The sequence below is a fragment of the Coccomyxa subellipsoidea genome (assembly GCF_000258705.1).
Source record: "Coccomyxa subellipsoidea C-169, whole genome shotgun sequence".
Classification (NCBI taxonomy): domain Eukaryota; kingdom Viridiplantae; phylum Chlorophyta; class Trebouxiophyceae; family Coccomyxaceae; genus Coccomyxa; species Coccomyxa subellipsoidea.
Window position 1 is genome coordinate 1374673 of NW_005178040.1, and position 13683 is coordinate 1388355.

Below are 13683 nucleotides of genomic sequence, written 5' to 3' on the forward strand. Positions count from 1 at the left end.
TCATCACAGGGTGGTACAGTACCTCTTCAAGTGTGTATGTGAATTTGCAAATATATTCTTACACATGGAGAACTTGATTGCATGCTCCACGCCCACCACAGATGTGCGGTTGTCCTGCATGCATGGTTGTCCTGCATGCGCATCCGTCAGTCCAAGGATTAGTCTTGACGCCAGCTGCTAAAAGGAATTCTGCGTTCCAGCACATCATCGACGGATCCTGGACGTGTGTAGATCCAGAAAAGTCAGTTTGGGATATTTATTTGATGAAATGATATTCAAGCAGGGATTCTTTGTGTTGGTAGCGCTGCTCGCCGTCCATGCCGTCCACGGGCAGAGACTTGGACCCACTTCATCGCCCCAAACTCCCGGCGTGAGTCAATTGTATCGGATCCAGAATGGGACTTGCTACGGAGCGGGACATTTCCAGTGAGCATCGTTTCCTAGCTCGCGACACCTGTTTAAACCAGCAGGATCTACCAAACGAGCCAGAACGGCGATCTGCCCCTAATGTCAACAAGATATGGGATACCAGCATTGCATTGAAATCATGCCATGGGGCCAGGGGTGTCGGCCGCTTTGTGGGCACAGGTCTATTTCAGGTTTTCAACGGAACGTTCAATGGATATGGCTCGCTGAACATCACCACTGGCACCTTCTCAGGTCAGCTGCTAGAATGTCTATACTGCCTTCCTCCCTTCAAAGACACTTCAGGCAACTCTTGATTGCTGAGCAAAGTCTGCCTGACATGCTTAAGGCAGGTCACTCAGAAGGCAGAGCTCCCACACTGTGTGTCTCACCTGCAGGGGATGGCACATGCAATGGGACTGACAGCACATTCTTCTCGCTCTCCAAGAGCACATACATGACTGGCGATGGCACAGTGCAAGGCAACGGGAGCTTCTTGGTTCCAAGCGGCACTTTTGTTGGGTCCGGTGAGAGTTTTGGCGGCCCTGTCAATACTGATCTGAAGCTCTTCATTGCCATTTGTCATGCGGCCTTGTCAACACTGATCTGGAGCTATTCCCTTGCCATTTGATATGCAGCATTGTCATCAAGCGAGCAGACCGTATAAAGTTGCTGCCAGTGACCATACCTGAGCATGGGCGTAACCCTTGTCAAATATTGGCATGCAAGGTGAATTCAAGGGCTCTGCCATCACCTATTACGGGGGTGAGGCAACATTCCAGGCCACATTTGGGAAGGCAGTTGGCAATCACACCGTCACAGGCAAGAAGATCGAGTGCGAGACCAGCAGCTTTGGAGAATATGTGGTGAGAAACGTTCTAGGAGCCACCTCAGCACCAGTGCGTACTTGATGCCCTGGAAGAATTTGGTCACTTGATTTTGCAAAGCATCAAATCTACCAGAGGCAACAGTGCTGCCATTGCAAACATGTCCATCAGCAATGGCCAGGCCCGGTATCCATAAACATGCATGCACACTTCATCAGCAGGTCTGTCTGGCGTGCAGTCTGTGTTGAATTGCAGTCCGTTCTTACACGGGTGTGATGTACATGTCAGGGGCAAGGCACTGCTGATGGGACCGGGCAGCTGGTTGGCAACGGGGCGCTTGACAGTGAAGACGGCGAGTTTACTGGAACAGGCACCTTCACAGGGATTGGAGATTGTGAGGGGGCAACATTTGCAGCGTACTGATGATGTCAACAGCATGGCTGGCAGGCGCAGTGAGCTGGCACATCAAATCCAACTGGAGTGTCTGGCGCCTCTTCCAGTGAACTCATTTGAAGATTCGATGTCTGATGGATCTGGTAGTTGATAGAGAAAGGCTCACAGTCAGGTCGATTAAGCCCTTCAGCTAATATCCAGCCCAAAAAGGGTGGAGCATCAAGTGTCAATATGTTACCTTGTCTTCATTCGTCATTGTTGCATTGTCAGGATTGACGGTCACATAGTATATATGGGACCTGTGCCAAAGTATGCGCATGCATGCTCGCAAAAGTGCTACTGCAACAAGCAGAAATTCTTTGTTCATGGGCAGTTCTTTCCATCGGCTGCAAAGTGGAGTGCATCATTGGCGCTGCCACGCTTAGCTTTGTCATTGAGACTACGTTTGCTGTATTGAACACCACAGACTGCCTGCAGATCTGTGACTGACCTCAATGTACCCAGACTTTCTCTGCAATGTCCTTCAATGCACGTAAGAGTCTCTTGTCCAAATATTGCAAGGACCCCTCTTCTTGAGCTCTCCTTTGCTGCGGCATCCTGCAAAACAAATCGCACACCTTGCAATGCGACTTTCATTCTCCCTAATCAACGACGGATGCAAGCTCTGCCATGCGACAAGGTTGTGAGTAGATCTCAAGCTTTAAAGAGATACCCAACGACAAGAATTTGAATGTGCCCTTGTGGAATGTGTCCACTCACCTGTGTTACACATGACTGGAAGGTATTCCGGTACGCTCTGCTATAGAGGTGGTAGGCAATGCTGGAGGGTGGTGAGAAGACATCGTAGCCATGCGTGGACATGCGCGCCAGCATGTACTGCTCCTCTCCAAAGAATAGAAATGGCAGATCTTCATAAGGGACCTGCGCATACAAATAAATCCTCAGCCTGGTCACAAGAGTTGGAGCATTCTCAAAACCTGTACAGGTGCTCAAATTCAAGGCAAACGGAGGATTGCTAAGACCGCATATGATTAATATGAAATGAAGCTGCATAAAAAAATTTACCTCCTGGATGAGCTGCGAGCGGGAGAAGGAGAAGCCGGCAGCCCAGAACAGGCTGGGCAGGGGTGCAGCAGCGCACTCTGCCAGGCGGCTTCCCACCAGCCGCAGCATGCCGTCCTGCCCAAAATGGCTTGCGCGGAGCAGAACTGGCCTGTCATCGGCTGGCACCGTGGCCTGCAGCCCAGACCCCTGCACAAATATCCATGATAGTCATTCTTTGCACGCATCTCAGGAGCAGCCGAGATAGTTAAAGCATAAAATAGAGCAGTGGAACAGCGTCCTGGGCTGACAAAGAGCATGCACACCTGGAAGTCTGGAGGGTAGGTAGATAGAACTGCCTTCCCAAACTGCGCCTGCTGCTCACAAGCGGCCAGCCAATGGATGAGCTGCTCGTCCCAGCCGGGTGCAAAGCGCATGTGCGAGTCAATCTGGAGGTAGTACTCCTCGCCTGCCCATAGCTTCTGGGCCAGCATGCGCGCCTTGCAGGGACCCGTGGCTTCTCTGTCTGGGATTATGATCTGCCTTATCTGCCCACATACAAGGTCACAGGTCAACTCAAGGATGGGGCCTCAGCACATGACAGCACTAGTGCAGTATATATTTCAAGATTTGGATAAGTGGTTGCTCGGAGGTAAAACTGCAGACACACCTGTTTCTGGTCCACGCAGTGAGACAGGTCCAGGAAATGGGCATCTGCAATGGCATCAATCTGCCAGACAATGCCAATGCGGACGCGGGCTGGATGTGAGGCCTTGGCCAGGAGGTCATGCACTGTCCAGCGTGTCTCTGGATCTCTAAAGGCGGCAATGGAGACAAAAATGCGGCTCTCTGGCTGGTCAGGATCCGGAAGAGCGCGTGGGACGGCACAGTCTGAAGCGGGGGAATTTGCTTTTGTGAACCACACTGTCAGCGCACACCTGCATAAGCATTCAATCAACAGAATGTTGTCACTTGTGTGGCGTGTAGCGATCTTAACCAGTGGAAAGAAATGCAGCTAGTGAACATGCATGCCAATTGGAGACAGACCTACCTTGCCTCATGCGCAGGAAGCACTTCATGGGCTATGTTGCTTTCAAAGACCACTAGGCGATTGGCCATGGGTGCAACCACAACAGCAGGCTCTCCTGCTGCATAGCCTTGGCTGCTGTGTGCATCCAGCTTCAATCCTGGCCGCCATCTGTCGCCCATGTTATAAATGCACAGCTGGCCACCATGTTTTGCCGCATCCCAGCCAGGATTCAGGTACAGGATGGCAGTGACAGAGCGACTGGGTACCGAATCTGAAGCATCTGTGTGACGCTCTGTAAACAAAATTTTCAAGGATCACTCATGTGAAGGTGATGGTCATTTGCTACTGTTGCACTTCTCAAATAAAGACAAAAAGGAATATCATGTGCTAAGGATGCATGGCATTACCATAACGAGCTCCGTTGCCAGGGTACATTGACAGCTGGATCGATGGGCGTCCACCGACACCATATCCACAAAGTGCCAGATCTGCTCCAAAGCAAGTGCTTGATCAGGAGATGGCTTACTTCAGCAATGCGATGGCCAAGGGCTGGCAGGGTGGAGTCATTCATGTGGATCAACTTACCTTTCTGCAGAGAAAGGACACTTTGTGCGGCAGCCTGGAGGGCTGGCCCTGAATGCGTTGGCTGTAACCAGCACATCCTGTCGCCACGATAACTGCTGTTTATTTGCACGTCACTCCCACCACCTCCCATCCCAGCAGGCTTGTTGGTCTGGTCCAGTATCCGTTCTGCATCGTGTCTCGCAGCCTGTGATGCATCAAAACTCCTTGAATCATTATTTTAATACTAGCAAGCCTGTCAAACATCAAGAACCATATCATATTTTCCCTGAGAAGCCGCACCTTGCACCCCTCTGCCATAAAATCGTCCTTAATGAACAGGCCCCCTTGGCGACGCAGAAGGTCGCCAATCGTATTTTCGCCATAATCTGCATTTGTTCAGGAAAGAAGATCATATCCATGCGTTGCATTGTGATCAGTAAACCTGGAGCATTGAAACAGTGGCTTACCTGTCGATGTCTGCCCAGAGATCACATCAGTGTTCTTTCCACAATGCTTGGGATTTTGTGATAGGATAGACAAAATTTGCGCCTTCACTCTGTCAGGTAGTTGGGATATCATTCCATCCTGCTCCTTATCGGTGGCCATGATCAGAATATTACCAACGAATGAAGGTGTTGTATGACTCAATCATCATCCTGCAGTCTTAATCAAAATTTCCAAAGTATTAATGTATACTTAATGACTTTTAATTCGCTCTTTGGAGATCCAAGGTAAATAGTACTGGATCCAACGCCGGAGGAACGCCGTTAGACAGATCGGGTGCAGCTGCATGCAAATGCGTCCGTGACAAGAATATTAGCGATGCAATACTCCGAGTATTGCATGTGCAACGTGAGCAGATTTCTAGGTACTTGAAGTGGGAGTCAAATCAAATCAAATGCGGGGAAGCCCTTCGTTATCGGCACAGTGGCTGAGCCAAGCCACAAAGCTTTGCCACCCTTCATTTCTCCAGCGGCGCCCCCCTCTGAAGTTCGCTACTGTTGCAAGAACTAGACTGGGAAATGATTGTCAATCATATTCCACGCATTCTGCGTTCCAAACTAGGCGAAATGTGTCTGTCGAAGAACAGATGTTCAGATCTTGCAGACGACCTCAAGGAGTCAGAGGACTCAGGTGCGCGCAAAGGTCAATTGACGATCTTCAGTCATGAAGATGATCTATTCAAGCATGCATCTGTATGCGAATTTGACCTGGAACGGATCCCTGGACTTATCTTACCTTGCTTGCCACGTGCAGGACTTCAGTGGTGTCCATGAGTCTGAAGACAGGCATTGTGGGCCTTCCTAATGTTGGAAAGGTAAAACCACATGAGGATTAGTCAATTGTTTTTTAAACATGATAATGATGGGCGCCTTTTCCCTGTCAGAATACTGCTTCTCAAGGACGCTGCCCTGTGATGTAGAGCACTCTTTTCAATGCGATCTGTGAGAATGGAAAGGCACAGGCAGCCAACTTTCCATTCTGCACAATTGAGCCGAATGTGGGGATAGTCGCAGTCCCCGATTCCCGTCTTGAAACCCTCAGCAACATATCAAAGTCCAAGGCCATAGTGCCGACCTCTGTGGAATTTGTAGACATAGCCGGGCTGGTCAAGGGTGCCAGCAAGGGGGAGGGCTTGGGCAATCAGTTTCTGGCCAATATTCGGGAATGCGATGCGCTAGCACAGGTGCAGTACTTGGCGCTTCTTGTGGTTTACATTGCTCTTCGTCTTCTCTTACATCCACCAAATCCTGAGTTGAGACACCAGCTTGGTCCAGATAAGGTGACTTGCTTGAAATTGTGCAGGTGGTCAGATGCTTTGAGGACGAGAATGTGATCCATGTGGCGGGCAAGGTCGACCCTGTGGAGGACACAGATGTCATCAACTTTGAGCTGGCGCTTGCTGACATCACACAGATCGAGAAGAGGCTGCAGCGGCTAGAGAAGGGTCGCGCAAAGACCAAAGAGGAAATTGCCTCCAACGAGGTACCGCTAGGGACTACCTCTGATGCATGTGCCGTTCAGCTGCAGAGCTGCCATCTTCATCATTTTGACAATCTCCTCACATGACCCACTCTGTTCACAGAACATAAGAAGAAAAATTTCTTGCATCCTGTGCAGGTGGAAAAGGCGGCGTTGTCGCGCATTGTGGAGGCACTGGACCAAAACATTCCAGCGCGAGCAGTGCAGCTGACGGCTGATGAGAGCGTTCTTGTGCGCGGGCTGCAGCTGCTGACCATGAAGCCCATGATATATGCAGCCAACGTCAATGAGAGTGACCTGGCGGACCAGGGGTCCAGCAATACTTTTGTGCAGGCTCTCCGGAAGAAAGCAGCCCAGGAGAACTGTGATGTCATCATTGTTTCCGCACAGGTGTGGCTCTGTGGACTTCAAATGAGCACTTCCTGGGTCAAAATGACAGTGAAGCCTTCTGAACACAGAAACTCAACGGGATGATCAGCAAATGATGGCGCATGTTGTGCTGGACAGGTTGAGGCAGAGTTGAGGGAGTTGGATCCTGTGGAGGCAGCAGAATACCTGGAGTCCTTGGGAGCCTCAGAGGGCGGCCTGGCCAGCCTTATCAGAACTGCTTACCGGCAGCTGGGTCTCCTCACATACTTCACTACAGGTAGGCATGCATTGCATTCGTCCAGCATGGGAACTTCTGCCCTTCCTTGAAGGAAGGGCTACTTCTCCCCACAAAGCCACAGGATTGCGCCTGCTATGGGGCGTTGGCACGCAGGTGCAAGTAACAGCTTTGAACTGGCAGTCATTTCTAAACATTCCATGTCATAATGTGTTTGCAGGTGTTCAGGAGACGAGAGCATGGACAATTCGAAAGGGGATGACTGCACCAGAGGCGGCAGGAGTCATCCACTCAGACTTTGAAAGAGGGTTCATCAAGGCAGAAACCGTGGGCTATGATGACCTTGTGTCGGCTGGCAGCCTCGGCCAAGCCAAGGAAAATGGAAGGCTGAGATTAGAAGGCAAGGAGTATCTGGTAAACGAAGGCGATGTCATGAATTTCAAGTTCAACGTTTAATTTCTCAGTTTAAGCTAGGACGAAGTCTGGTTGCAGGACCTGTCAGCAGTCTATCTAGATCTAAATTTGATAGGCGATCACAACTTTTCAAGTGGGGGAATCGCTCGACATCAACCACTACATTTATTTCTCAATACTTGCAGCACTGTTGTTTCGCTAGCAATTCCATGTCTACCGAACCATGCACCCAACTGCCAGCATAGCACTTCTTGGAAGGATTAGTTTAGGAACGTCTTTGGAGTCACATTGACACTTAAGCAGTTAAACTCTCTGCAAGGAATGCCATTCGCTCCATTTCTCATGCACTATGTGCCCGAGGCAACATTTGTGAACCCTGTTGGACGACCTGCATACCAAGCAGAGTGATCAGGAAATCTATAAACAGCAATTTGAAGTCATGGGAGCACATTATGATTATTTCTGACAGAGTGTAGTAGAGCATGTGCATCTCAATTTAGCACTAATGGGTCAGCAGATTAAGAGACGTCACAAGCACTGGATCAAATTGCAGCTGAGAGAAAGTCACCTTCTGACAGGTACCAAAGGGAGAAAAAGTCAGTCGAATCTCTGCAGGGTCGGGCATCGTAACCATCTGCAGTTTAATCTTATCCCCGGTGCTTCAAACGGGCACGCTGGACATAGAAGTTGTAAGCGAGCACTGAGTAGTCCACATCATCTGACGTGTCCTTGTCGTTTGCGGTCAGCGCTGGATTGATGCGCTTAGCGGTCACTGCAGCCCTCTTTGGCTGTCTCCGGCTGTCTGGAAAGCGCTTAAGCCAGCTCAGGCTGTCGATATACAAGTCTATGTCCTCAACTGGCTCTGGACCTGCCACAGGATCTGGGCGTGGCATGTCGAGCGCATAACCCACACATAATGGGCAAGGGCAGAATCCTTGACCGCCGCACTCGCTACATCGTGCATTGCCCACATAAAAGGGCACGCCTGCTCCTCCAGGCTGCATGTTGCAATAAGTTGTGAGGCTTTCAGCAATGAAGATGTGCAATAGCAAGAAATGCGTCAGTGTTGGGACTCTGGCATTTCATACCTCTGTTGGCATGATGCCAACGCCATGGCACTGTCCGCATGGAAGTATTCCATCTCCATTTCCTGTGTTCACACAGAGCAATGCCACTGCTTTTTCTCTGCACCGTGGTCTTTCTCTTATCTCTGACGGCGGCAGCAGGACCCTTACCGCACATCTCGCAGTGATGAAGTAGGCCAATCCTTTCAAGTTCTGAAAGGTTGTGAGTCGAAGGTTGCTGGTACAGGGATGGAAGCGACTTGTAACTATGAAGCTTGCTGCAAAATCTCAAACAACACCGCTCAAAAGTCCTGAAGAATTGAAATGGTGAGGTTCTTACGATTTGCCACTGAGATTTTATGCATGTGGGCCTACAGCAAGGACATGCCGAGAGGTGCATCTGAAGTAGAAGCCAGATCAACACAACAAAGATGCACCCTTTTGAGCTTGTGAGATGGAATTTCCATCATTGAAATCTCGGCATCCAAAATTACGATCAATGATCATACATCGAAGCAGAACATGCACTCTCTGACTCTTTCAACCCTGTGGCCCTCACTGACGAATGAAACGAAGGAATATTCCTTTCACTTCTCTGATTGGTCTCCTTCGTTGCATTTGCAAGTCCTTGGACTTTTCTTGGATGACAAATGCATTAAAGGTCGCGTCACTAGATATATCTTTAAGTGCGCGAGACCGGAGTTCCCTCTGAAGTAACAGAGGAGAAGGGTACTCACGTGGGTGCCTCCCGAAGGTGAGAGTGCCTCCAATCAATCCAATTTCCAGATGATGCAAGAATAGCAAATTATCCTCTTGTGATGGCACGGCTTATTGGGCGGATCACAAACATCGTTGCCTAAAAGACCTCTGCATCCCAACGTTCGGAAGCTCTTTCTTGTGCTCTGCTCGCTGCTAGCGAAATTTGGAAAGCAAATCAGTTTCTCAGAGCAAAATGAGGGTGCGAGCACCCGGAGATCGTCTCGTGTAATCACTAGAGAGGCCTCTTATTCAGCGGTAGGCTGGGCATTCACAAACCAAATGGCCACCCCATATGCCAGAGCTCGAGCTCATTGGCGGCAGGCGAAGCGACGCATTAATTTGGAGACAGCGTCTCTACCCGATCGTTTCGCAGGTCCGAGGACAAGAGCTTGTAGTGCTGATAGCAGTATGCATCTGAAGCAAGACTACTGGAACTTCAAATAGCTGCCCTAATCACCCCATCAAGTGATCAGATGATAGAAGAAAGTATTTGACAAGGCTGCAGAGTATCTGGACCTGCGGGCTGAAAGCTAGTTGCTATTTGGGGGTATATGAGCAGGCATCCAAGTGTTCCTTATGTGTTGGCAGGCAACGAGTCTGACACTGATATGGCACAGCCCATTCAACGAGCCAGGCAGGCTTTGAGGCAAGCGGACTCTCTCAACACAGCGCGGTCTTACCGGAGTGAAGGCGGCATAGGGTCACAGGATGACAGCGACGTCGAGGCACAGGTCCTTGGAGGCAGGAGTGGGTCGAGGCGGGACTCGTCGAGTAAACAATCCTTCGAGGGCCACATGGGACTGCTATTCACGCCAGGATCCCTCGAGAGGGACCATGGCTTTGCACCCAGATCATTGCAGGTGCATGACACTCCCCCATGATGGCTTCGCCGCATGCATCAATTTTCCCAGCAGATCAAGCACCATGCAATGCACTTAAATTTGTATTGTGTCAGCAGGCGCCCTTGATGGCAGACAATGGCAACGCAGAACAACAGAACAGCACTGCGACGTCTGGTGAGGCACACTGGCACCCTTCAGCCTGCATGAGATGACCTGATGCATGATCTATTCGTTGCCGTACACAAGATGTTTGCCTGGGCTGGCGCAAATGACTGACTGTTTCCATGCAGCCTCAGAGAAGAGCAAGAGCCGCTGGCGATCGGCGGTGCGCAGCATAGTGGCGATCAACAGCATGCACCCGGCTAAGGCGCCGCGGCCGGTGAGCTCCGTTCCAGACGAGGATGTCGCCGAGGAGCCAAAGCAGGTTCCAGGTCAGCTTTCCAGCATATCTTGCTCCTGCTATGGTGCATTCAGAAGAGTAAGTTATCGGAATGCACGTGTGCAGCTCACTCTGGCTGATGTTGGCATGTGGAGAGGCCGCGAAAGACATGTGTGGGATTGCAGGCCTCATTTCCCCAAAGACTGACGCGGCTGCGCTGCTGCGGCTGGTCACCAGCAGCTGGATGAGCCTCTTCCTCATCTTTGTGCCCCTGGGGCTCTGCGCAAAAATCTTCCACTGGGGACCAGTTGCCATCTTCGTTTTGGTGGGACCCTGCCTACCCCTTTGACAGTTGCATGCCCTCCCCCATATTTAAAATGTCATAGCCTGGCATACGCCCACATCTGCAACATCCAAGTCTTTCGGAGTGTGTTCACCTGGTGATCCAGGCCAAATTGTGCGAATGCCAGTCTGTCATGCGTGCTTGCAAAGATGAGGCGCACAAGGCCAGAAGCAGCGTCTGGATTCCATTCTTGCACCAGTCGCCCTGCAATAGCTGAAGAAGTATGGCATCAAATTGACAAAATTGTGTTTTTTTCGTCCACAGAATTTCATCGCGTTGGTGCCCCTGGCGCTGGTGCTGGGGGAGGTGACGGAGGATCTGGCGCTGCGCTTTGGTGACATCATCGGTGGCCTCCTCAACGCCACTTTTGGCAACGTGGTCGAGCTCATCCTCTCCATCGCGGCCCTCTCCAAGGGGCTCTACACCGTCGTCGCTATGTCCCTCGTCGGCTCCATCCTCTCCAATCTGCTCCTGGTTCTCGGTGCGCTCGTTCTCCTCCTGTCCCGCCTCAGCTCTCCTCGCTTGCTTCTGACTCTATTTTGAAGCCTGTTGCTGCCCATGTGTCCAACCAGAGGTCCCATCTGTTGCCTGAGGGTCGAGAGGATGCATGTGTCTGGGTAATCTTGATGCACCACAGTGCATGCAAGCTGCTGTGGGAGCACTTGTTTGAAGCTGGTTTTGGCGTGCTGCTGCCGTGCATGTGTATCAGTCATCATGGACCCAATAGAGGGCATGCAAGTCGCCCGGAGAGCTGTGTGATTGAGGCTGTGTGGCTGGCGCTTTCGCAGGCTTCTGCTTCCTGTGCGGGGGCTCAAAGTACAAGCAGCAGAGCTTCAACATGATGGTGAACAAGGCGTGCTGCAGCCTGCTCTTCATCGCCAGCGTGGCCATCGTCATCCCCACCTCCGCGCTCTCCTTCTTTGGGCCCCAGCGCGTCGACGACACCACCCTGCGCAACCTCTCCCACTCCATCGCCATCCTCCTTATCCTCCTGTGAGCGCCTCCCCTCCCTCTACTCTCTCCCAGTACCTTGCCCTCCATGCTACTGTGGTATATCAGCGCACTGACACTGTAATTTTTCGCTCCTGCGCCTGCCTTGGTTACTGTATTTTTGCAGAGGATTGATCTAACGGATTTTTCTGTATTTCCTGCAAATTCTAGAGCGTCCTTGCTGCTTCTGTTGATTGTGAGATGACGTGACAGAGATCCACTGTGTGGCTTGTAGTTGTGGGAGCATGTGGGTGCTTGGTTGCCGTAAGGTGCAGCCCAAAGGAAAAGTATCTATTATTGCTGGGTTGATGGCAGGTACCTGTGCTACCTGCTGTTCCAGCTGAAGACGCACAGCTCCTTCTTCAGCGAGAGCGAGGGCGATGGCGAGCCCGCACTGTCCCTTGTCGCCGCATTGGGGGCCCTGGCCGGCATCACTTGCATTGTTGCCGTCTGCTCAGAGTGCGCACACCCTTCTGCTGTGTTTTCTGCTAGAAATAAAGGACACACTCTATCTTAATCACACTCCTAATGGGAGACTCAAAGTGACTGACGGACCTGTGGTGCTCAGACATGTGTGGCCCCTTCTGCTGCTGCTTGACCTGCAAAACGCAGGGGCAGACCTTCTCAAGTGTAGTCCTGATGCTCTGAAAGTGACTGAAAGGGATGCAACTTGTGCAGGTTTTTGACGGGGGCTCTGGAGGAGGTGGCGGACAAGAGCGGGCTGGGGCAGGCCTTCCTGGGGCTCATAGTGCTGCCCATAGCCGGCAACGCATGCGAGCACATCACCGCAGTGTTCGTGGCCGTCAAGGACAAGATGGACCTGGCCATCGGCGTCGCCCTTGGCTCCTCCATCCAGGTGTGCACCGGATGATTCTGCAGGGAACCACAATTCTGTGATGGGACCGCCCAGCAATGCATCATATCCTGCTGTGCAAGCTAATCACGCAGGAAGGCAGAACTCTCAAGAGCGGGAAAGCACAGCAATACACTTGTATCTTGCTTGCATGCTGTGATGTTCATAGCTCCTGTCTTAATGCATAGAGAGAAACGCTGAGATACAATGGTTGCTGTTGCGCGCAGATTGCGATATTTGTGCTGCCGGTGATGGTGCTGGTGGGCTGGGCCATCAACCGCCCCTTCCTCCTGGACATCGAGCCCTTTGCCGCGCTCGTCCTCACCCTCTCAGTCATCCACACCTACTTCGTCTCCTCCGACGGCAACTCCAACTGGTGAGCCTGCGCTCTTATTGCTCATCGCCTTACCATGCCGCCCATGCTGTTTTGTTGTGCTGTGCAGTGAGTGTGCAGCCCCGGCCTTGACACCTGCAAGTCAACCTTGTTAGAGTGCTATGAAATCCTGGTGTGCAGTGGGCATGTAGCTTCAGGAGTGACTTGAGATGTGGCGCATGCAATGTGCAGGTTGATGGGAGTCCAGCTGGTTGCCACATACCTCCTCATAGCGCTGCTGTACCTTTTCATGCGTGATGAGGAGAAACCCAGCCAGAGCATGCTGGTACCGTCAACAACGATGCTGTTGTAGGACTCCACCAGCTGTGAGGCGCTGCCAAGGATATCTCTTACTTGAAGATTCAAGCGTCTCATTTAAGTCCGGTCCGGACTGTAGTGTAGTGCAACACCTGCACTACACTAAAGAAGTGTCAAGGCTGAAGTGGGAGCTGAGAGTGGAAGGTCAAAGTAGATGTGTAAAGTGGGTCCACTTCCTTCTGGTAACAACGTTGGTTTTGTACGGGAGCTTTGGAGAGCTTGAGCTGAGTCATCATGAGTTACTTTGCAACAAAAGAGTGGGTTGATTATGCCTTCTAAAACGCCTTCACAGGGTACGCATCACAATTTTGTGATGCCTGTCTTGATGACGTTGTATCAGGCGTGGTCAGATGCAATTGAGAGTCCAATGAAATTGGGGATGTGGGCAAATATGGATAGGTCCATGTATGAGATTATCATCATGCCTTTTCAGATAGAGACCTCTAGGTATTGGGGGCCCCGGGGGTTTATTTTAAAGACCTGTCTTCACATATCTAAAGG

The 13683-nt window shown here is 51.2% G+C and overlaps 3 protein-coding genes across 3 annotated transcripts; 2 read left to right on the plus strand and 1 right to left on the minus strand.

Moving 5' to 3' along the window:
* Positions 1–2257: 2257 nt before the first annotated feature.
* COCSUDRAFT_60908 (hypothetical protein) lies at positions 2258–3875 on the minus strand (the record flags this gene model as incomplete). Its single annotated transcript, XM_005650384.1, has 6 exons — positions 2258–2266; positions 2385–2546; positions 2691–2876; positions 2993–3214; positions 3337–3604; positions 3718–3875. The coding sequence occupies 6 exons, from the start codon at positions 3873–3875 to the stop codon at positions 2258–2260; spliced, it is 1005 nt and encodes a 334-aa protein (XP_005650441.1).
* A 1658-nt stretch (positions 3876–5533) lies between these two features.
* Positions 5534–7581, plus strand: COCSUDRAFT_52611 (hypothetical protein; the record flags this gene model as incomplete). Its single annotated transcript, XM_005650385.1, has 6 exons — positions 5534–5578; positions 5684–5947; positions 6067–6246; positions 6382–6633; positions 6751–6889; positions 7068–7581. 6 exons carry the CDS (start codon positions 5534–5536, stop codon positions 7301–7303), a joined length of 1116 nt encoding a protein of 371 aa, XP_005650442.1. The 3' UTR covers positions 7304–7581.
* A 2893-nt stretch (positions 7582–10474) lies between these two features.
* Positions 10475–13177, plus strand: COCSUDRAFT_12868 (calcium/proton exchanger; the record flags this gene model as incomplete). The annotated part of the gene is made up of 7 exons (XM_005650386.1): positions 10475–10630; positions 10913–11129; positions 11437–11641; positions 11954–12097; positions 12317–12494; positions 12719–12867; positions 13057–13177. The coding sequence occupies 7 exons, from the start codon at positions 10475–10477 to the stop codon at positions 13175–13177; spliced, it is 1170 nt and encodes a 389-aa protein (XP_005650443.1).
* Between the last annotated feature and the right edge of the window lie 506 nt (positions 13178–13683).